The sequence below is a fragment of the Aotus nancymaae genome, unplaced genomic scaffold (genome assembly GCF_030222135.1).
Source record: "Aotus nancymaae isolate 86718 unplaced genomic scaffold, 86718_ANA_hifiasm-v0.15.2.pri h1tg000072l, whole genome shotgun sequence".
Taxonomy (NCBI): Eukaryota; Metazoa; Chordata; class Mammalia; order Primates; family Aotidae; genus Aotus; species Aotus nancymaae.
Window position 1 is genome coordinate 7,983,410 of NW_026988487.1, and position 24,939 is coordinate 8,008,348.

At 36.1% G+C, this 24,939-nt stretch overlaps 1 protein-coding gene across 7 annotated transcripts in view; it reads left to right on the top strand.

Moving 5' to 3' along the window:
• The window catches only part of STXBP4 (syntaxin binding protein 4), a 256,034-nt gene that overhangs the window by 2,186 nt on the left and 228,909 nt on the right, over positions 1-24,939 (top strand). For 6 of the 7 annotated variants that reach the window (XR_002478910.2, XM_021672796.2, XM_064367561.1 and 3 more), the window contains exons 2-4: positions 15,313-15,389; positions 15,832-15,956; positions 20,217-20,349. Coding sequence is in view for 6 of the 7 variants with exons in the window: in XM_021672796.2 (XP_021528471.2) it covers positions 15,910-15,956; positions 20,217-20,349 (180 nt within the window). In the remaining variant the exon portion in view is untranslated. The remainder of the gene's footprint in view (positions 1-15,312; positions 15,390-15,831; positions 15,957-20,216; positions 20,350-24,939) is intronic. The other variant, XM_021672797.2, reaches the window with a different exon arrangement.

Here is a 24,939-nt window from a genome sequence, read left to right on the forward strand (position 1 = left end):
ATGGTCACCTTGAGTGAGTGATTGATTAACTTGTGGTCACAGGGCCAGAAAATTGCAGAACCAATAAAATCTAAATACCTCCTGACTTCTTTCTTTACCCTGGCATACTGTCTCAAAAATTTCAGGTTTCCATGATTCTACAGATTTATTCATATTTTGTTATGACAATATTTGAAACTCTTTTTCATCTGCATGCATCTTGGTTCTTGTACAAGATTCTCAGCTCTTCTAGGATGAGATTTCTCATAGTTTAATTTTCTTACAGCATAGACTGAAATCCCTGACACCAACAATACATTTCCTCTCACCATTCTTTTTCTCCAGGCACCCCTTCCTTGTAGCAGTATAAATATATATCAGTAATACGGTCTTTCTCTTAGACTCTAGTATTTTATTTTTTGTATAATAACTGCGAAAAGAAACTCTTGTGTACAATAATATTGATAGCAATGAAGTGGTGTTGGTCTTTGTAACTTTCTACTTTATTAAAAGAAAATATGCATCATATCTGATCTTAGGATGATAATGTGAAATGACAGTTCATGTTTATGAAATACTTTTGTATGACAACTAAAATATTTTGGTTTTTTTACTTATATTGTGAATGAAATGTATAGAACATCATTTAGTTCAATGTCCCATTAACAGACATATTAAACAATTAAAACATTTCTACAACATAATAGTACTCAAATTTCTTGTATACCCTTCACCAACATTAGAAAATGATAAAGATTCTTCAATCTTTATCATTTCTACACCATTTGAGAATAGATTTTAGACTTGATGTTTTAGAACTGTATACCTACTTATTTCTTATTATGAAGACGCTTACTGTTTCCAAACCACAAAGCAGGCGTCAAAATCAACAAGTTAATATTTATCCAGTATTACCATATATAGTCAGCTTGGACTACCGATAGCAAAATATCGCAGACCAGTTGCTTAAGCAACAGAAATACTTATTTCTCACAGTTCTGAAGGCTGGAAAGTTCAAGACCAAGGTATCAACTGATTCACTTCCTGGTGAGGGGTCTCCCTGGTTTGCAGACATCTGCCATCTTGCTGTGTCCTTACATAGATTGGAGTGAATTAGCTCTGATGTCTCTTATAAGGACACCAATCCCATGAGATCAGGTTCCCACCCTGATGACCTCATTCAACTATAACTACTTCCTAATCCAAATACAGCTACATTGGGGGTTAGGGCTTCAGCATATTGATTCTGGGGGATGTACACTAAGTTCTTTACACCATGTTATTCATGGACTCTACTTAAATTACCCTATTTATCCCAATCATTTCCAATTTAGATCTAGGATCTAATCCAGGATTACTCGTTGTTTTTAGTTATCATGCTTCTTCAGTCTTTTTCAATCTGGAATAGTTGCTTTTCATATATATATAATATAATATAATAGATATACTAAAGAGAAAAGATCTTGCTGAGTTGCTCAGACTGGTTTCAAATTCCTGGCCTTAAGCAATCTTGGTCTCCCGAAGTGCTGGGATTACAGGTATGAGGCATCGCACCCAGCCTTATCTTTCATGACTTTGACATTTTTGAGGACTACGGGTTGGTTACATGATTAAGTGTTCCTCAGTATAGGTTTCTCTGATGTTTCCTCATGTTTGTGACCCCTTGACAGGAACATCATAGAAGAGATGCTATACTTCAATCAGTGAATCCTCTTAGGTGTCACGTGATCTCGATTTAGTCCATGGCTTCAAGATGTTAACTTCTATCTCTTTAAGATTGTATCTGCCAGGTTTCTCTATTATAAGGTGAATTAGTACATATGTCACAGTCATAAATTAATAGGCAATGTATGTTTTGTGGGGAGAAGCTTTGTGTTTTGTAAGGAGAAGCTTTGAGACTATAAATTCCGTTTCTCATCATACATTCTCCTACCAGATTTAGCATCCATTGATGCTTCTTGTTTGAATCTATTATTACTGTGATGGATACCAAATGATAATTTTCTAATGTTATCAATCCTTCTAGGTTTATTAGTTGGCATTTTACTGTAAGGTAGAGTTTTCTCTGCTATACCATATATTTCCTGTTTATTTGTTTATATCAATATAGATTCATGAGTTCTTATCTTAATCAAGGGTTAACATTTCCTATTATTATTTACTTATTCATTTATTTTTTGAGATGAAGTCTCACTCTGTTGCTCAGGCTGGAGTGCAGTGGCGCGATCTCGGCTTACTGAACTTTCACCTGCTGGGTTCAAGCGATTCTCCTGCCTCAGCCTCCTCCGTACCTGGCATTACAGGCAGGCGCCACCACGCCTGGCTAATTTTTGTATTTTTAGTAGATACGGGGTTTCACCATGTTGGTCAGGCTGGTCTTGAACTCCTGACCTTGTGATCCACCCACCTCGGCCTCCCAAAGTGCTGGGATTACAGGTGTGAGCCACGGCTCCCAGCCTATTGCTATTATTTTTAAATTCTGTTTTCAGATTTTCCTAGACTTGGCCAATAGAAGCCCCCTTTTGACATGCTTTTATCATTCTTTGATCATTTCCTTATTTTTTGGGACGAGAACATATGCCATGCTTATCTTGTATTTTCCTGACCTGCCTTGGAATCAGCCATTTCTGCCAGGAATTTTGGTTTCTTTAGTGGAAAGTCGTATATAGGAACAAACTCTGGGCACTAGAAGTGTTCATTAATAGCCCTTTTCAGCGGAGAGAACCTAGAGAATTTGTGTGTGTAAGCAAATGTGCATATGTGTGTTCAACAGCAGGAAATCTGTCTACCTTTATTGTCAATGTTTATACTTACTTGCTCAATCCCCCCGTATGTAAGCAGATTACTGTGGCTGAAAGCTTGGCCCCAGACATGTGAGTTCATCCCTCCCTGGTATGTCAGCCCAAAGCTAGGTATTGAGTATGCTGCCACTACTACCATCCAAAAACTCAGCAAGACAAAAGTGGTGAGGAAGAAGGAAAGAGAAAAGTGTAGTTAGGAATTTCAGCTCCAGACATTTTAGAAGGCGTATGAGGAAGGAGGAAAGGCCAGTTAGGAATTTTGGTTCTAGACATATAGGCCTTTTCCCCTACCCTTTTCCCAAGCTCAGCCCATGAAGAAAGCAAGCAGGCTTAGAATGATGAGTTAACTTGTCCAAGCCTAATCAGTTGGGTAGTGGCAGAGCTGGCATTTAAGCCTGGATTTTTTTCTGACTCCTTACAACTTGCTGTTTTTACTGCATCTTGTAGAAAGCAGCTTTGCAGTGGATGACAACAAAACAACAATAAAAATATAGAAGCTTTTCTTTTTTGTATTAGGAAATATTTCTTTACTTTTGTCTTCAATAAAGTCATCGTTAACATGGTTAGATGCCTATTTGTAACATGGCACATTTGAAGTTATTTCTAAGCTAGGACAAACAGTTTAGACAGAGTTGAGCATAGGATTGGGTCAGAGACCGAGGTTGTAACCCAGGTACAAGCAGTTCTTATGATAATGAAAGGTCTGTCAATATGCATAGATACAATAACAGTACAACACTAGGAGATGCTGAGATGTATATTTTTTTCTCTAAAGCTTTAAATGAATGCATAAGCCTGGGCTGCAATTCTTGTGAGTCTGAGTATGCTTGTAATAATGCGTAAATCGTTATGATAACTAATGCTTAAATAATAGGTTCTACCATGAATGGAATGAGAGCTCCTCAGGGTAGGAAGGGCTAGTCCAACCGTATTTTGTAGGTAGAGGTGTTGATTACACATTTAAAATATCAAGAGCTGGACTGACATTTCAGACTTGACACCTTTAATTTGCAATATTATTCTTCAGCAATAAACAGTTAAACCTTGTAAACTCTTTCTGGTTAGCTATAATAGTGTCCAATTTCATATATTAGGTACAATAAGTTATTTTTCATATAAACCGTTTTGATATTCACATTAGGTGTTCTTATCTGATTATTGATTTTTAGGCTTTCTATGGATTATAAAGATGTACTATTTTAAATTTTGGTATTTTGAATGCATAATATAAGTTAAGCAAATTGCAACTTCAGTCTTAATGTGGTGGTAGTCACAGAAGTGTATTTTCTAGTGGTTTTCTTAATAAAGCTCCAGAATCCATTTAGCAATGTGAAATACCTAACAATAGTTTTAACAATACTAACAACTGTTTATTTGGTAGCTATTTATTACAATACTTGTATCTAAAAGAATAAGAGTAATGTATTTGAATAGATAGTAAGAACAAATATATTTTGTTTGCTTAAGAACAGGCAGGGTAATCATCGTTTTCCAATTAGTGCACAATAATGCCCTGAAGTCACCTCAGTCAGTTTTGATATCCTACTTTCTTATTTCCTTCCAGAGGCCTTTATGCCATCTTTTTGAGGAGCTACTCCGTTTGAAAGATCTTGATTAAGTTTATGTGCTTGATAGATAACGTGAAAGGAAAACAGAAATCATTTATCAGTAGAAGGCATTCATTAATTCAAGTAATATTTATCAAGATCAGGGCCAGCTTCATGAGAATATGACCTATGCAGTCACACAAGGCCCTGCTCTTAAAAGGGCCCCTCACTTATGATGTAGGATATGCAAGTCCCCAAACTGGGGCTTAGCCCAGGAGAGTTCTTGGCTTGGCCCAGAAAAGAATTCCAGGGCAAGCTAGTGGTGTTAAACAGCAACTTTTATTGAAGTGGTATTGTACAGTAAGCAGCAAAGATACTGCTTCTTACAGAGTGGGCTACCCCATAGGCACTGTGCCCAGAATAGCAGCTTAGACAGTTCTGCACTCATAGTTATACCCACTTTTAATCATATGCAAATTCAGGGACACTTTATGCAGAAATTTCTAGGATGAGTGTGGTAACTTCTGATTCATAGGGTCATTACCATGGAAAGGGGTGGTGAGGTCTGTTTATTGCCTTATGGAAAGCTATTTCTTTTCAGGACCTTTTTAGCTAGTCCTCAGTTTGGTTCCAAGTCCTGACTCCTACCTCACTTAGATAAACCCTGTACTTTGTTTAATGCTCTAATGTCAGCATCTTGAAATTCTTTTTTTTTTTTTTTTTTTGAGATAGAGTCTCATTCTGTCACCCAGGCTGGAGTGCAACGGCATGATCTCGGCTCATTGCAACCTCTGCCTCCTGGGTTCAAGCGATTCTCCCACCTCAGCCTCCCGAGTAGCTGGGATTATACGCACATACCACCATGCCCTCCTAAAAATTCTTAATAGTATTTAACATGAGGCCTTGTATTTTCATTTTGTATTGGGCCTTGCTATTTATGCAGCCAGTCCTGGTCAAGATGTAGCTATAGATGTAAATATAAATATAGATACAGATGTAGGTATATATCTCAAATGCACTAACTGACAGTCTCACATGATTCAGGCCAAAGCACAGTCTAATTATGTGGATTAAAAGCAAAGGCAGAAAACTAGGGAAAGTACAAAAGCAGAGAGACTTTAGAGCCTTTACTTTTAACCTTTAGAAGGTTAAAGGTAAGAGATAAAGCAAAAGGCAAATTCAGGTCTCTTGAGAATAGCCAGGTTAAGTGAAATAAGATTAAAATTCCAAACTTGCTACCATGGCCCATGAGACCCTAGGAAATCTAGACCCTGCCTACTTCTCTAACCTTATCTCTTACCACTCTCTCCCTGTTCACCACGTTCCAGTTGCACTTCTTTCTTTTCTGTAAACACCTCAAGTTTGTTCTCTGCCTGAAATGCTTTGTCCCTCAATTTTTTTCACAGCTGACTTATTATAATGAGTCTTAGCTGGGACACCCTCCCCAGTCTAAATTAGCCCTTTTCTCCTTAGTCACATTTGCTATCACCTTGCAACATCCGAAATCTAGCTCATTTAATTGTATCCTTTTTTATTGTTTTTCTCCCACCACTAGAATGTAAATACCAAAAGAGCAGTGATCTTGACTTGTTCACCATAATATCACAAGCACTTAGTGTGGTACCTGCACATAATTGTACTGAGTTAAATGTTTGGTGGATGAATGCATGAATGAAAGCAAGCAGAAGGCAGTCAGGTAGCCTAAGGAAACTTCTGAGAGCAGTGAGCTGTTATGTTCATGAAAATCTCTTGTTTCAAGAAGACTCTTTCTTTGAAGTAGTTTTCTGATGTTTCCCACAGAGTTGGGCTGTGTGTTAGAGGCAGGTGCTTATGCATCCTGAAATAGGACCAATTGTCCCATAGAACTGATATTAATGGTTTCTTTGAATAAACATAGAAATTGATTCTTCCATTGTTAAAACTTGAGAAAGTTAAATTTGTTTTATCTGAGTTACTTTCTCAGGAAACCAATCATCAGGCCTCCCAGATAGTATCAAGGAACTGAAACTTACCAGATCATTGCATCTGGACAATGTGATACCAGACCCCTCACCCATCATGGCTTCCTAACCCAGTGGTATCCAGTCTCTAGGCTGCAGACTTGTATCCATCCATGGCCTGTTAGGAACCAGGCCACACAGCAGATGAGCGGAGGGCGAGTGAGCATTCCCACCTGAGCTCCACCTCCTGTCAGATCAGTGGTGGCATTAGATTCTCATAGAATTGAGAACCATTGAGAACCCTACTGTGAGATGTGCACATGAGTGATCTACATGGCATGTTCCTTATGAGAATCTCATACCTGATGATCTAAGGTAGAACAGCTTCATCTTGAAATCATCCCCTACCCCTACATCTGTGGAAAAATTGTCTTCCACAAAAATTGGTCCCTGGTGCCAAAAAGGTTGGAGGCTGCTGCCCTAACCAATAACTTGCTACTTGTTGGCCAACTCCTCTTCCTTACCCCTTCCTAATTCCTGTTTTCCCACACATAGTTACATTTTTTTTCCCTGCCATGTAAGCCTCTAATTTTAGCAGATTAAGGAGAGGGATACAAATTTCCCATCTCTTTGGCTGCAGCACCCAGTTAAAGCCTTCTTCCCTGGCAATGCTCCTCCTTTCAGTGATTGGTTTTCTGTGTAGCAAGCAACAGGACCTAAACTGAACCCCTGGCATTTTGGAACACCGCCAAGACAAATGAGGAGCATTTCTGAACTCTTTAGATTCTTAAAAGAAACAAAAAATACACTAGCAAGGGGAATATTGCCTTTGGGTACAGAATAAAAGAAAGTAAAATACAGCTGGCCCTCAGTATCCGCAGGGTCCACATGCACAGATTCAACCCATCATAGATCGAAGATGAACATGTGTCTTTACTGAACATGTAGAGACTTTTTTTTTGTCATCATGCCCTAAATAATATAGCATAACATATTTACATTGTGTGAGATATTATGAGTAATCTAGGGATGATTTAAAGTATAAGGGAGGATGTGCATAAGTTATATGTGGATACTATACCGTTTTATATCAGGGACTTGAATATCTTCAAATTTTGGTATCTGCAGAGTCCTGGAACCAGTTCCCTAAAGATACTGAGGCATGACTGTAACTCTTTGACCTTTTTTTTTTTTTGAGACGGAGTTTCGCTCTTGTTACCCAGGCTGGAGTGCAATGGCGCGATCTCGGCTCACTGCCACCTCCGCCTCCTGGGTTCAGGCAATTCTCCTGCCTCAGCCTCCTGAGTAGCTGGGATTACAGACACGCACCACCATGCCCAGCTAATTTTTTGTATTTTTAATAGAGATGGGGTTTCACCATGTTGACCAGGATGGTCTCGATCTCTTGACCTCGTGATCCACCCGCCTCGGCCTCCCAAAGTGCTGGGATTACAGGCGTGAGCCACCGCGCCCGGCCCTCTTTGATCTTTTATATCTTGGCTTCCTGAAACTTTTTTGTTGTTTAAAAATGATCAGTTAAGTTTAGCCCAGGGAAAATAGTCATTCCTGATTTTGCTAATTTTCTTAAACAACCTTAGGATTATGTAAATAGCTAATGTTATCTTGAAGAATCTCTGCTGTGATGAAGTACAAAACAAGTTGCCTGTTTCTAAATGCTGTCATTTTTATGTCTCCTCAAGTATAATACATCTAACTTTACAGGAAGACATACTTACATTTTTAATATTAGCTTTAGTGAATGAATAAATAGTAAGCATTTCTAACTTGTGAGTCCACAGAAACCAGACAGATTATTTGTTGAGTAGCCAACATCATTGTGCCCTTTTTCTCTTTTGAAATGACCTTAATGTGAAATGTCACTACACTAGTACATCTTTCCCTCCACTCTAATCCCTCCCAAATGACCAACTGTAGCCTACCACACCCCATTCATGGGTCATACTGATCTTAGAGGTGGATATATATTTTAAAGAGAAAATCTTTCCCTAAAAACACATTGGGGAACTTGTAGTTTAATAAGCCTGCCATAAAATTTTTGATTTATAGAGCCAAAAAAGAACCTTTGCAGATCATTTGATGAATGATTTTGTCATCGTACATATGAAGAAACTAGGGAACAGAGTAAGTGACTGCTCAAAGTCATGTGGCTAGTGGACATCTACCCTCTAGACCGGTAATCTTCCCAATGCAATAAAAAAAAAATTAAATATATGTACTATGTAATATGTCCTGTGAGCTTCTTTGCTATGAGTCATCTTTCTTTTTAAATTATAGCAGAAAATAAGTGTGTTTATTTCTACTACCTGTCAATTTGCTTACGAAGGAGTTGTCGTAAGAAGTTATTTAAAGGATATAGCTGATTTTCTTTGGGAAACAGCAGATCTATGTTATTTTCTCTTATAGTTTCAACGTTTGTTGAAATTTGGCAAATGAAGATAAAAGGAGAAAATGACATAAAGGTAAAATGACATTAAAAGAGATGTAATTAGAAGGAGCTGATTTTAAATATTAGATGCCAAAAAGGTACACTCAAACCTGGTAACTTTTTTTCACGTTTTTCCTTCTTTTTCAAAACAATGTATCAAAGTATATATCCTTGTTGTAAACCATTCAAAAAATAATTTAAAGAAGGAAATAAAAATAACTAAATAAAAATAGTAAATTCCAGTTGTCATTATTGTTTATATTTCATTGTATATTTTTAATAAATGTAATTTTAAAAGATGAAATTATTCTATACATTCTGTGTTTACCTTGCTGTTGTTTTTCACCTAGACCGTTTTTGATGATTACATCATTATACTGTAAATTATTTAACCAATTATCAGTTTTTATGTATTTTTGAGGTTTCTGATGTTTTATATTTATTAACTATTCCGTAATGATACTTAGGAACTAACAAATATTTCTGTGTGTTTGCTGAATCACTTCTTGCCAATCACAGGGTATTAAAATGAGCTAGTATCCTGCCTTTGGTAGACAAACCCTGGATTTAGATTTTCCACCATCACTGATATCCCATTTCCCCAGATGCCCCTCATTAACATGTTTTTGTTCTCCCACTTTTTCTAACCCTCTCTTTCTTTATTGTTCATAATTGTTTATTAAATGTGCTGAATTTTCACTTTTAAGGGATGTTTTACAAACCATACTTACCTAGCATTTTTAGATACTTCTGACCCCAGCCACATCTTCCTTTTTGAACACAAAATCAAGGAGTGCCCTATGTGTCCTTATTGCTCTATCAGGAATCTGGTTACTTTGTATAGAATATGAACCCAAGAAAGCAATTAAATATCTCCTTTATGCCCTTGGAAAAGCTAACAATGTTCTCTGCAGCTCCTTTTTTTTTTCCTTTTGTTCCCTCTCTTAACAATATAAGCATAAGCCCTCATACTCATATGAACTGAAATTCCTCAGTCTATAGCCATACCACTCTGAACAGGCCGGATCTTGTCTGAAAATCCCCATTTTATCAAGATAATTTAGTGTATCTTTAGAGACCTCTATCTAGATGGCCATAGCTTCTGACAAAGCACTTTTCTTATGAGCTTTTTAACATTTTTATTTTGAAGAGACTGTTTAGACTTAGTATTAAAGCAACAAATCTTGCCTTCACTGGTTTCACACTGTCCTTCCCTTTCCTTCTCATGATCATTTCACTTTAGACAAACAACTAAAAGACATTGGAGTTCTTGACCTTACAGCTTTGTAAGTGCTTTAAAGTAAATATAAAGTACTTTGGCAAGGAAGGATGGAAATTAAGCTTTTCCTTACAAAGCTTTTATAGGTCTATTCTAGATGTATTATTTTAAATTTTGCAATAATAGCTGAATAAATCATCTAGTTATTTGTTTGTGACAGGTGTCTGTGTGTGTGTTGAAGTGTTAAGTAAAATGCACTTGTATGTAAACCAACATATTACAATTATATAATTTTTAACAAAAATATAGCACACATGAATCGTGCCTGTTTTTTTTCCCCCACTGCTTTATTAGCAACATTTTTAAATGAAGACATTGAATCAGAATTTGGGGTCGGAGGGAAATTATTTTCTAGAAGATAATACACTTAAAGCTTTCCCAAAACATTTTTTTGTTATTTACAAAATAGTGGATTTTTAAAAGGCATTAAATTAACAATAAAAAAATACATTGGAATTAACTAAATAAGAAATGTGCAAGTGCTACCAGTGCAGGGTCTTGACTATAAGTCGTCCAGGTTCTTGGCGTTTTGAACAAAGAATTAGACAAAATGCACAAACAAAGCAATGAAAAAAGGAAACAATGAAAGCATAGATTTACTGAAATGGAAGTACGCTCCACAGAGTAGGAGCAGACTCGAAGAAGTGGCTCAAGAGCACAGGTTACAGAATTTTCTGGAGTTTAAATTTCCTCTAGAGGTTTAACATTGTTTACTTGGTTATACGCTATGTAAATGAAGGAGTGGCCTGTGATCAATGAGAAGTACTTTCCATTTTTCATCTGCCATGCAGTGCAAAAGGAGTACTCTCTGATCCTTTTGTGGAGAGGTAGGGTTTTTCTTTTGATTCAGTTCTAGGAAGTCAGCATGAATCAACCTTAGGTTCCCTGCTTCCAGACCCTATTCTTCTGCCTATAAGGTCACTGTGAAGGCAACTTTAAAACACTGTAGAACGAGCTTGTCCCACCTGTGGCCCATGGGCTGCATGTGGCCCAGGACAACTTTAAATGTGTTTCAAAACAAATTCGTAAACTTTCTTAAAACATTATGAGTTTTTTTTCTTTTTTTTTTTAACCTCATCAACTGTCGTTAGTGTTTCGTGTATTTTATGTGTGACCTAAGACAATTCTTCTTCCTCCAGTGAGGCCTAGGGAAGCCAAAAGATTGACCACTTCTACTATAGAAGGTCACAAAAGAAGATCTGAACAAATAGTGATACCAAATTCTTGGATAGGAAGACTCAAAATAACATCATAAATACCAATACTTCTTCAATTAATTTGTAAATTTAGTGTGATTCCCTAACAAATAGCATTGTTTTGTTTTTTAAACAAGATAATAATATTTTGAATTTAATATGTAAAAATAAACAACCAGGGAAGCTTGGTTAACAGAAGAACAAATGAGAGGTGATTGATCTTACCAGATATGATAATACCTCTGTAATTAAAATAGAATGGCATTGGTGTATGAATAAACAGACTAACCAAAGGGCCAGAATAAAAATTACAGAAGTAGACCCAAACACTTATGAGATTTGGTATATGATGAAAGTCATATCTCAAAATGGAGAAAAGATGGATTATTTATTAAATGCGGTTGAGACAATGGGATGGTCTTCTTGGTAAAAATATGAGTGGGATCTGTACTTTATATTACGATGGACTCCAAATGGATCAAATGTTTAAAAATGAAATCATAAAAATACTAGAAGAAAATATGAGAGAAATCTTTATAACTTTGGAGTGGGCAAGGAGTTTCTAATTTTATCTAAAACCTGGAAATCATAAAAGATTCATAAAGTTAGCCACAAAGTTTTGCATAACAAAAAGCCCATAACCCATAAGAAATGGGGGAGAAATATATTTGCAATTCTTAGTGCTGATTAAGAGATAATTTCTGTAAGATTTAAGAACTAGAAATTGAACAGAAAAAGGCCTAATGATGAATAGAAGAATTGGCAAAAGATGTAAAAAGCACAGTTCACATAAAAGGAGATACTGAATGGTTCTTAAAGCATAAAAAACTCTTCAGCCTCACTCCAACTACCTTGAGATGGTTTCATCAAGACTGGCAAAAATCCAAAAGTTATTTAGTATGCCATATTGGAGAAAATTTAGAGTAGCAGGCACTATTATTGGTGGGATAATAAATTAGTACAACCCTGACTGAGGAAAATTTGGCCATTTCTATCAATTTCATTATGGCATTTTTATAATTTTATTAAATTAATATTTACTATAATTCTGGCAGAAGATATTTTTATCCCTTTAATTTTCTCTATTTTTTGTCCAATAAAAAGAACTGGTTTTATTGAATGTCATGTCTAATAATATAAATTACTGTCTTACTCAAACACCATATGCATTATGGGAAGTTTTTTTTTAATCTGATGAAATTTCTAGTTATATGGGATGAAAATTGTTTTAATGATATCACAAGTAAACACTATCAAAGAAAAGCTCTAATTTAAGTTTTCTGGAATAGATTCATCTTATACAACAAGATTTTTTTTCCTCCAGTGTTCCACTTTTTCTGTTTTTGCTGATCTGTTTCCCTCTTATGATTCACCAAACTAGAAAAACAATATATTTGTCTTGAATGTGAATATTTTTAGTAAGAGAACAGAATGTTTTCTTTCTGTGTCATTCATTAATTATAGGAACTTGGGGGTGGTGTGTGTGTGTGTGTTTTTGTGTGTGTGTGTGAGTGTGTGGAGTATGTGTATGTAACATTACTAGAATCCTTGTTGGTTGAGAGCCTTGCCAGCTTGTATAAAGAGAGAGTAGGAAACAGGCAAAGGAGAGGGAAATGACAGGCATTTTATGATATTTAAGGACATGACAATGAATACCTTGTTAATATAAAAAAACAAGCCTGCTTAAGATTAAACCCACTTCTATTTAATCAATAGGGTCATCTTTATACAAAAGAGATAACACACTACTACTCCTACTGTCTCATTCTACTTTTTTGGTTAATCAAGCTTTTTACCTAAATTAATTTTTCAGCATACTGTAGTAGAAACAACTTGAGTTTGGAGCAAGAAAAAGCAGGATTCAAATTCTACTTTACAACTAGCCTGTGACAATGGACAAGTCACATACTTTCTCTATGACTTATATTTCTTTTGTATAAAATTGGTTTAATAATACCTCCCTTGTGGGGCTCCTGTGGGAAGAAAATCCTATAACATGGTGCCTGGCTGTATTGGTGTTTAATGATGACCTAGATCCCAGGTTAGACAGCCTTTCTCCATACTTCCCATGCATACCACTGTCAAAGCACTTCACCCCCTCCTGATCTCATCTCTAGCACTTAGGACACTGCCAGCATGCTAAATGAATGGAATAAACACCCAAATTTTATTTTACACCTCAAAATAGAAATGTTTTAAAATGTCTTGTTAAGTATATTATATGGAATCTATTGTAAACTAGCATTTATTTATTGGGTATGTTCCCAGGGGGCCTAGGGACCCTGTGTCCAGTTAGAACAACTCACCAAAGATGAGGATCTTACTCACTTTGGTACCAGTAGAAAGACTGCTCAATTATTCACATCTGCCTTTGAGCAAGGTGTTATTATTCCTACCTTAATACGAGGAGATGCTAAGAGCTTAGGCAATTTTTCTAATGCCATATTACTAGCACATGGCAGTATTACCATTTGAATTCTGCACTTCTTTTTTTTCCTTATGTCTAGTACATTTTCCACAATATTAAATAAATATATTTGGAATACATAGTATGTGAAACATTGTGCCAATTAATGGTAGTTACTACTATTATTGTTATATGAGAATGACCTCTCTTGAGGTTTGAGAATCTGCTCCATGCATGTATTATTAAAGCAATGTATAATGAACTTATGCAAACTTAGTTTTAGAATTGAACTCTCGTCCATGACTGTATCAGTCTTGTGGACAGCTGCAGTGGCTCTTGACTCTGAGGGACTACTACTCAAAGCCCAAGGATTTTAAGCTCCTCCCTCAAGTGGCCCTTCTTTTCCTCATGGGGTACAGAGTAACTTTCTTGCTTCATGGTCATTGGACTTCTGCTACTGACATTGTTGCTTGGTGGCTTCATTTTTCTGGCTGCTGTTGAGCTGCATGCTTCCACTGTTCCTGTCGCTACTACAGAGGCTGTGAAAGTTGAAATATGTTTTTACCACTGAGACCAGTGAATATGTCTCTATGTTAGGCTCTCAAAGGTGGTTGGCTCTCTGTTTGGGGTCCATTCAGTTCATTTACAGAAGAATCTATGATTTCTTCTCTGTACAACAGTTGGAGAAAAGATAGGGTGATCCTCTTGATTTTAGTCCTCAATCTCTCAGTTTTGCTCTCCCTAGAACTTTTTGTTTCTGGGTCCTAGTTTCTCTGGGATTCTTTAAGATACATTCCTCCTGCACCTGTTTCCTAGGCCAGAATTTTGTTGTGAATCAGTTGCTGGTGTGCTGACATATTGATTCTCCTCAGCTTCTCAGAGGATGTCACCTTTCTTTAGCTTAGTATGCCATACAACTATTACCATTATGTGTGTGCTCAAACTTAAAAAATGTTTAAGAAGTACTGCCCTAAATTTCAGCTTCTTTAGCCCTCTTTTACCAATTATCACCCAACCATCTATTTTTTATCTTCCAGAAACTTGTTCAAAATCTTCATCTGATGGCTCTTTTCCCATATACTCTTCAACATTCTGAGTTTATACTGTTTGTAACTCTTTAATAGTCTCATATAGTTGGCTCTTGGGAGGGAAAGAAGGTATGTGCTAAGGTTAAGATGCCATTTTTAACTGAAAATCAGGTTTTTAAAAAGTTTAATGTTATTAAGCTATAACTGATTTAAAACCAACAGCAGATATTTAAAGTGAGACAATGTGTTACATTTAACATGTGTATCCATTTGTGAAATCATCACCACAATCAAGGCACTTACTGTACCTGTAGAAGCCGAGGCTTGGAGAAGCCCAAAAGTTCAAGTGGGAACCCAGGCCTATCAGATCTCAAGGTCCATCCTGTAGGCTACACAGCCCGAGTTCTGGTTAGGAGAAGAAAAAAAAAAACACTATTTCTTATTTGTGAGGGAAAAGCACAAAATCTCTGACTCTAGCTCCTCATTTCTTCAGAGAGAGAGTGGTACTAAATGATCTTAGTATCATTTTCAACTTTAAGTTCCTTTGCTTCATTCATTTTTCTTATGAAAAGGTGGTAAATCTCTGTTCAAATACAGTTTGTTTTAATTAAATGAAACTGCACTATTCTCTGTAATTTTCACAGTGGAACTATATAAGACATTAAAAGCATATTTTTTTCTCTTCACAGGAAAGCATTTAAGAAATTCCTGGAATAAATTAGAGTAATATAGGATCTGCAGGAAATACCTCAAGATAGTTGGTAAGGTAATAAGAATTTAGTTTTTTTCAAATGCACTGGATAATTATTTTTCTGACTATAAGCTTTATAGCCTTGTGCTCACAGGAGACATTTTCTTCAATCTTTAATCATTATGTGATTTTTAAGTTTACCAAGGGTCGAAGTTATAATAGTTACATAAAGCTTAGCTATATTCTTCACTTTTGCCAGAGAATGAAGATTTTATGTAGATAGGGATATTCATAATGATATAGACATAGACCTATGTATCTAATGAACTGTCTTTACATTTCTTAGATGTTATCATCAATGACTAAAATGCCATAACTCAAAATACATACATCTAACTTCTATACATAGGCTTACATTATTTATGTGCTAAGTATATATGATGTTTTTATGAACAGTTGGAATCAAATTTGACAGTTCTAAGATCTGACAATTTATTTTCTACTTCTCTAATCCTAGGAAAAGAAGAATTTCTAGACTCTTCATCAAGATCTTCATTTATGCAGCTGTGAAATCCAAGGCTACTTTGGTGAAAGCATGAATAAAAATACATCTACTGTCATATCATCCAGGCTACTTGAAAAGTAATTTTTAAATTTAATATGTTTTGAAATATAGTTGGCAATATGTAGACTGTTAATGAACATTTGATTGAAAGTTTTTTTTTACATCTAGCTGTCTAATGTGGTCTAGAATAGCAATAATGAGTAGTGAGTAAAGTAATACATTGAATTACCTTTCAGTGTAAATCAATGTATGGGACAAAATCTGCATTCTCTTTAAAGTCATCTGCACAGGGCACGGTAGGGCATGTCTATAGTCCCAGCTGCTCAGGAAACTGGGACAGGACGATGGCCTGAGGTTGGGAGTTTGAGGTTGTAGTATGCTATGATCACACCTATTAATAGCCCTGCACTCCAGCTTGGGCAACATAGTAAGAGTCTGTCTCTAAAAATAATAAAAAATAAATAAGCAATTATCAAATACATTTTTAAAAACTCTTGTGAGATTTCTTGTTTAAATTTTGGCTTTTTAATATCTAGAATATTTTATAATTCCAGAAAAAATATTCATAGTATCAGATTAGCTCTTGCTGACCAACAAACCACCCTAAAGTCCCTTAAAACAATAAGAATTTATTCTTTCTCATGATTCAGTGGTTTGGCTGAACATCCTGCTCTATGCCAGATAATGTAGGATGGCCTAATTTACATCTTATGAGGCCTCAGCTAGGAAGGCTGGATGGCTGAGGTCTCTTTTGAACTGATCTCTCATTCTGCAGGGGGCTAGCTCAAGCTTTGACATGGTGGCAGAAGCACAGGTGTTTTGTAAACATCCATTTTTCTCACATTTGCTGGTATCCCATTGGCCCAAGCAATTTAAATAGACAAAAATTCAAGGAGTGGAGATGTAGACTTTGCTTTTAATGAAAGGAAGCAGTAAAGTCACATTACTAAGATGCATGTAGACAGGAATGGGAGGAATTTTGCAAACACAAAACATAGGTTTGACAAGGTATATTCAGAAAAATCTTGCTCTTATTGTAGTCTTCACTCTGTGCCCTCATTCCCTCTATAAAAAGTTGTTTTTATTCTTGGTCCTTATGTAGTACTTCTTTTTGCTTAAGCAAATGCATATATATATATATAAATAAATATACACACATATAATATATGTACACATAATAATTATATATATTTGGATTCTACTCCCCAGAATATTCTTAAAAGGTATCATTTATACTGTTTTCACCTTGCCTTTTTGTTTTAACATATATCCTGGTGATCCCTTCACATCAATTTATAAAGATCTTCCTTGTTTTTTGTTATAACTGCATAATATTCTATGGTGTGGATGTACCATAGTTTATTCAGCCAGTACCTTATGGATGGGCATTTGTATAGTTTGCAATTTTTGGTGAATACAAATTATGTCAAAATGAATAACCTAGTATATAAGTCATTTTCTATTTTTTGCCAGAGTATCTTTGGGATAGATTTCTAGAAATGGAATCGCTGGATCAGAGGGTCATTTTTTGTTAGAGGTTACCAATTTGTCTCTTTAGAAGTTGTACCATTTTGCATTCCCACCAGTAGTATGCAAAAAAATGCCTCTTTTCCCACAGCTTTGTCATCAGGGTATGTTGTTGAAGTTTTAAATTTTTATTGATCTGGTAGGTGAGTAGTAGTACCTCTACATAGTTTTAACTTGTAATTCTCTTATTATGAATAAAGTTGAGAACGATTTTTAATATTTAATAGGAAAAAAGAGTAGGTAATCTAAATTTTTAACAATAGGTGAGTCTTAAAATAAGGTCCTAGCTGTGTATGTAAATTTTATGCTGCCATGAACATATAAACTTATGTTTAAGAAGAACTTTTAGCAACATAGACATTGCTTACAATAATAAAACAGGTTCTAAAATTGTTTAAGTAGTACGATAGCAATTCAGAAAATATATGACTATCAATTCAGAAAATATATGGATGGATTTATATAGGGAAAAAATATTAGAATCAATAAACTGCTATGTTAATAACACTTTGTTGGGATTAGAAAAGTGAGATTCTGTACTGAAGCAATAATATATGCTGGAGATTGTTTGTGCTCCCGGTGAAGGACATTCACATTTGGAGGATGTAAGAGTTAGTGGAGAGATCTAATGAGGTACCTTACTTCCCTTTCTTACCTTCTCTTTGATTTCTAGGCTTTACTCGTTTGTTTTTGCAATCTCCTATCCCATAAAGAATGGGTTTATTGGCCAGGCGCGGTGGCTTATGCTTGTAATCCCAGCACTTTGGGAGGCCAAGGCGGGTGGATCACTTGAGGTCAGGAGTTCAAGACCAGTCTTGCCAACATGGTAAAATCCTGTGTCTACCAAAAATACCAAAAATTAGCTGGGCATGATGGCATACACCTGTAATCCCAGCTACTCAGGAGGCTGAGGTAGGAGAATCACTTAACTTGGGAGGCGGAGGTTACAGTAAGCTGAGATCATGCCACTGCACTCCAGCTGGGACAGAGCAAGACCCTGTCTCAAAAAAACAAAAAACAAAAAAAAGAAGAAAGAATGGATTTAGGGTACAGAAATCCACATGAGTAGAGCATTTTGGACCCTTGGACCCTGTCCTCTCTGCCTTTTTTCCAGCTGATTGACTATTGCCTGAGAAACCAGATAGGCCTTCCCAAATTAGAGCTGAATTCGGTATACCTGTAATGCAGCTCTAAATGATGTTATATATGGAGAGCAAAATATTCAAAAACAGGGAGTTTTATATGTTTTTAAAAATTTCTTTATTTTTAGAAATTATTTTTTTGAATGCAATAGTATTCTTAATGATATTCTTAGAATTTCTATGGCAGAAGCTAAGAAGGCTTTTCCTAAAAGCTATAATCATGTAAGATATGAAGTAACTCTTTTTTAAATAGTAGTTTCAGTTATTCAATGTGTTTGAAGATAGCTGAAAGTCCTGTGTTCAACAATGACTAATACAACAAGAAAATAGAGTACATATCACATTTTGCCTCTGAAGTAAGACTGACTGGCCTCACACTTGGGCCACCAAGTAAACCTACCTGAATTTTGGGTCTTTTAGAATAATAAGGTTAAGAATAGTAAGGATTTTATAAATATTAAATTAAATGTCATTATTTAGGCACTGTTTAGGACAGTACCCAGTACATAGTAAGTAAACATGCAGCTCCTAAGTCTTATTTCAAATTTAATTCAAGTTTTGTTTGACCAGTAAAAGTCTCTGCTCTGACCAGGGTATTCAGAAGTGCAACTTGAATCCAATGACTTTTGAGGATTTTTTTGACAGTCCCTTCTTTTCAAATGGCATTGTTTTTGTATGGCAGAAATTACAGTTGAAACAAGTACTTTGTACCAAGAAAATACTCTTTCTAAATTAAAAAGATAAATTTTATTTGAGACTCGAATGGAAGTCATATTTATTTTGCTTTAAATGGACACAGACATGTCTTTTAAAGCTACTTACCTAACTCATTAAAATATTTAGTTTTGGAATTCTTCAAGTAGTCTAATAATCAGGTAAAAACAAATCTTTTCAGTCTGTTTAATAAGTTTTTGTTCTGCTTCAAAGAAATAAGATTATCATTGTAAATTCTTTTGTGTTTTGATTGTTTTGTAGAGAAGATTCTAAGTGCAGGCAAGAAAATTCATTCAATTGTTGTTATGTCACCATACTTTAAAAAATGTCATTGCTAGTAAGTACTAAGTTTTTTGGATTGTGTAGGTCAGGGGTCCTTAACCCCTGGGCCTCAGACTGGTAGTGGTCCTTAGTCTGTTAAGAACCAGGCCACACAGCAGGAGGTAAGCCTAGGGCAAGTGAGAATTACAGCCTGAGATCATCCTCCTGTCAGATCAGTGGTGGCATTAGATTCTCATAGGAGCATGAACCCATTGTGAACTGTGCATGTGACGGATCTAGGTTGCTGCTTCTTATCAGAATCTAATGGCTGATGATATGTCACTGTCTCCTCTCACCCCTAGATGGGACTATCTAGTTGCAGGAAAACAAGCTCAGGGCTCCCCCGATTCTACATTGTTGTGAGTTGTATAATTATTATACATTACGGTGTAATAATAAAGTGCACAATAAATGTAGTGCACTTGAATCATCCCGAAACCATCCCTCGTCTGCGCCCCTATACCCACCCCACCCGCCGTGGAAAAATTGTCTTCCACGAAACAAGTCCCTGGTTCCAAAAAGGTTAGGGGCCACTGGTCTAGATCTAAGAATTTGATTTAATAAGTAGTTTAAAGAAAAAAATAGGTACAGATCTCTACACTAACTTGTGTGTGCTAATTTACTTTATTTTAGGGATCCTGCCTTTCAGATGATTACAATTACCAAGGAAACAGGCCTTGGCCTGAAGATACTAGGAGGAATTAACCGGAATGAAGGCCCGTTGGTATATATTCAGGAAATTATTCCTGGAGGAGACTGCTACAAGGTAAAAATACACCCCCTGCCCACCAAAAATACAAACCAAAACGACCCACCAATGGTGAAGTTCATTTTTTCTACTTTATTAGTGAATTTATATCCACTGTGATCAAACCTCAGTGAAAAATACCAAGGAACTAGAAGATAAGACTATGGCCCTCAAGGAGCTTTAAGAGATAATTAGGATCTTATATGAAAATAATAGATATTTCTGACTGTAAGATAAGGTTATTATTTTTAAATTATTTGCCGTTCACTTTTATCCTGTATCTGGTTGAGAGATATTATATTTGATGAAATGTTGTCTTTCTACTACTTTGAGTTTTTATTAAGTTGGATCAGTAGAACTTGAACTACATTCATTTAGCCTCTACTAAAGGCAAAACAAAACAAAAACAGCAGACAAAATCTACTAATTTCTGAATTCGCAGTTCTTATTAAGCTAATGAGTTTTATCACTCATTAGCTGCCCACATGAGAAATTAGGTTTAGACTTAAATTAGAATTCCCATGTGAAATTAGATTTAGACTTAAAACCAGAAAATATCTATTTTTAGGAATTAGAAAGTCTTACTCTCCTCTTCAGAGTAAGAAATATGTTATATAATGAACTCCCTTTCACTTTGGTTGGTAGGAAGCTCAGACCCAAATTTGAAGCACGACCCCAGCAATTTAGCAAACTGGTTACTATATTTGAATTCTCATTTTTCTTGGGTCTCACTTGCTATTTCGGTTTTACTAAAGTGATTATGTGTCATTTTTCTGAAAATTGCTTCCATTTGATTTGGAGAGATATCAGATATAAAGAATTTAATAAAATTATATTAAGAATTAATAAAATTAATAAAATATCTATAAATATCAAGCTATATAGCATGAGAAAGGATCCTCTTACTATTTTGTTCTTATTTGGTTAAATAAATAGTCCTACTACTTTTACCCACCACCCGTATTTCTCTCCCACCACTGCAAACACTTGTTAAGTAAGCAGTTATCTTTTCAACTGGATTTTTTTGTCTTATTAGGGAAAAATTCCATTTGAAAAATAACTTCCAAAATAGTCATAGTAATTTCAATTGTTTCAGGCTTGTTCAGATAATAAGGCATCTTCTAAATATACTTTCTAAGTTCTAAGTGTTATATAGGCCAGGCATGGTGGCTCACGCCTATAATCTCAGCTTTGGGGAGGCAGAGACAGGAAGATTGCTTGAGCTCAGGAATTTGAGAACAGCCTGGGCAACACAGTGAGACTTGAACTCTATTAAAAAATTTTTAAAAATCAGCAGGGTTTGGTGGTACATGCCTGTAGTCCAGCTACTTGCCTGTAGTCCGGCTACTTGGAGACTGAGTATTGCTTGGGTGCCAAAGATCAAGGTTGCAGTGAGGCATGATCGTATGACTGTACTCTAACCTGGGCAACAGAGTGAGACTCTGTCTCAAAAAAAAAAAAAAGCAAATTCTTATCACTTGTTAGGTACCTTCATCTATTTTTGCATTATATTAAGTGTAGTTTAAGAAATGCCGGAGAGAGATCCAAGATGGCTGATGATTAGCAGCTCGGGCACGTACCTCCCAGTGAAAGCGCAAAGAACGAGAGGACGCCACACTTTCAGACGAATATTAGTTGCTCACGGACCAGGAGATTCCCAGTGGAAGAGCTCCACGGGTCGCCAGGGCGACTCTTGTGGCCGGCGTGGCGGTTTTGCTGGTGCCTTAGCACGCCAGTTCTTGGTGCAGAGTCCGGAGATTCCCGGGCAGAAAAGCACCATCAATCTTAACACCGCTGTTTTGGCTGGCTCAGTGGATTGCTCAGATCTCGGCGCAGGGAATCAACAAGTTGGACGTCAGAGACCCAGTTAGAAAGTCGGTAATTATAAAGACGACAGACAGACAAATATATAATGAAGGGAAGAAACCAGCGTAAAAAGGTAGAGAATACTCAAAATCAGAATGCCTCTCCCTCTACAGGGGATTGCAATTCCTCATCAGTAACGGAACAAGGCTTAATAGATTACACGTGTGTTCCAATAACAGAAGCAGGTTTCAAAACGTGGGTGATAAGAAACTTCTGTGAATTAAAAGAACTTGTTCTAACCCAATGCAAAGAAACTAAGAACCTTGAAAAAAGGTTTGACGAAATGTTAACGAGAATGGACAATTTAGAGAAGAATATAAGTGAATTGATGGAGCTGAAAAACACAACACGAGAACTTCGCGAAGCATGCACAAGTTTAAACAGTCGAATTGATCAAGCAGAAGGAAAGATATCAGAAGTCGAGGACCAGCTCAGTGAAATGAAACGAGAAGACAAGAATGCAGAAAAAAGGATGAAAAGGAATGAGCAAAGTCTCCAGGAAATATGGGACTATGTGAAAAGACCTAATTTACGTTTGATAGGTGTACCTGAATGTGATGAAGAGAATGAATCCAAGTTGGAAAATACTCTTCAGGATATCATTCAGGAAAATTTTCCCAACCTGGCAAGGCAGGGTAATATTCAACTCCAGGTAATACAGAGAACACCACAAAGATATTCTTCAAGAAGACCAACCCCAAGGCACATAATCGCCAGATTTATTAGGGTTGAAATGAAGGAGAAAATACTAAGGGCAGCCAGAGAGAAAGGTCAGGTTACCCATAAAGGGAAACCTATCAGACTTACAGCAGATCTCTCAGCAGAAACCCTACAAGCCAGAAAAGAGTGGGGACCAATATTTAACATCCTTAAAGAAAAGAACTTTCAACCCAGAATTTCCTATCCAGCCAAACTAAGCTTTATGAGCGAAGGAAAAATTAAATCTTTTGCGAACAAACAAGTACTTAGAGAGTTCACCACCACCAGGCCTGCTTTACAAGAGCTTCTGAAAGAAGCACTATACATATAAAGGAACAACCAATATCAGCCTTTCCAAAAATATATCAAAAAGCAAAGAACTTTAACACAATAAAAAATTTACATCAACTAATGGGCAAAACAGCCAGCTAGCATCAAACGCCGGTATTAAACTTATATATATTTTAATTGGATAAAAAGCCAAAACCCATCGGTATGCTGCATCCGGGCCCATCTTACATGCAACAATACACAAAGACTCAGAGAGAAGGAGGAAGATTTACCAATCAAACAGAGAGTAAAAATAAACCAATAAACAAAAAGCAGGAGATGCAATTCTCGCCTCTGATAAAGTAGACTTTAAAGCAACAAAGATCAAAAGAGGCGAGGAATGACATTACATAATGGCAAAAGGATCAATGCAACAAGAAGAGCTAACGATTCTATAGATCAACGAGATAGAAAATTAACAAGGATATTCAGAACTTGAACTCAGACCCGGAACAAGTAAACTTAATAAACATTTATAGAACTCTCCACTTCAAATACACAAAACATACATTACCACCTCACACCTATTCCAAAGGTGACTATATAATGGAAGTAAATCACTTCTCAGTAATCGCATAGCATTTCATAGGTTTAAATTAAATATTGGTTGGCTGTTTGTTTGTTATCTTCTTCCCTTATTCTTTCCTGACTACATCATTAAGTATAATTATCAGTATAAAAGAGGTTTTCAATACCCATTACTAAATTGCATTCTAGCCTGGGCAAGAAATCAATACTCCCATTCTCTCTCCCTCTTTCTTTTCCTTCTCCCTCCTCCCCATTCTGTCTCTCTCTTTCTCTTCCTTTTTCCTCCTTCCTATTTTCCTCTCTTTCTCTTTAAAAAAAAAAAAAAAAAAGAAATGCCATAGCTATATTGAACACACACACACACACACACACACACACACACCCCTAGCTTTAACACTAAGTAATGTCTCAGTTCTTAGAAGAAAAAATTCATTTTTCTGTTGGTTTGAATTTGTTTAAATTTAGCTTTTAAAAATGTTCTTGAGTAATAATTTAAATTTAATTGCCAAAAATTATACCATTATGTTGAAATTACTAAATAATATATTATAAATTATATATATATATAAAAATTATAAATATATATATAAATTATATATATATATATATATATATATATATGTATAAATTTTGAGACAGCCTCTTGCTGTATCATCCAGGCTGGAGTGCAGTGGCACCATCTCTGCTCACTGCAACCTCCACCTCCCAGGTCAAGCCATTCTCCCACCTCAGCTTCCTGAGTAGTTGGGATTACAGGCGCGTGCCGAAACTCCTAGCTAATTTTTGTATTTTTAGAGAGACAGGGTTTCACCATGTTGGCCAGGCTGGTCTCGAACTCCTGACCTCAGGTGATCTGCCCACCTCAGCCTCCCAAAGTGCTGGGATTACAGGATTGAGCCACTGAGCCCGACCTAAGAATTTGCTTTTAAGAGAAGCATCAATTTGTACTTCTTTATTATCATGAAAAATATTTGGAGTTAGAGTAATAAATTGATAGCTGTGGTACTAAATTACTCTTATCTTCTGTCAGTGATAGCAGATTAAGAAATTTTTCTTATGATACCTACTTTTTCTTGTTAGAATGTCATTGAAAGAGGTATTAAAAGGCAAAATCTTCTAATTGATTATATCCTCTATTTACCACGAGAGGGCAGCACAGAGCTATTAATGTTCTCCGTAGCTGGT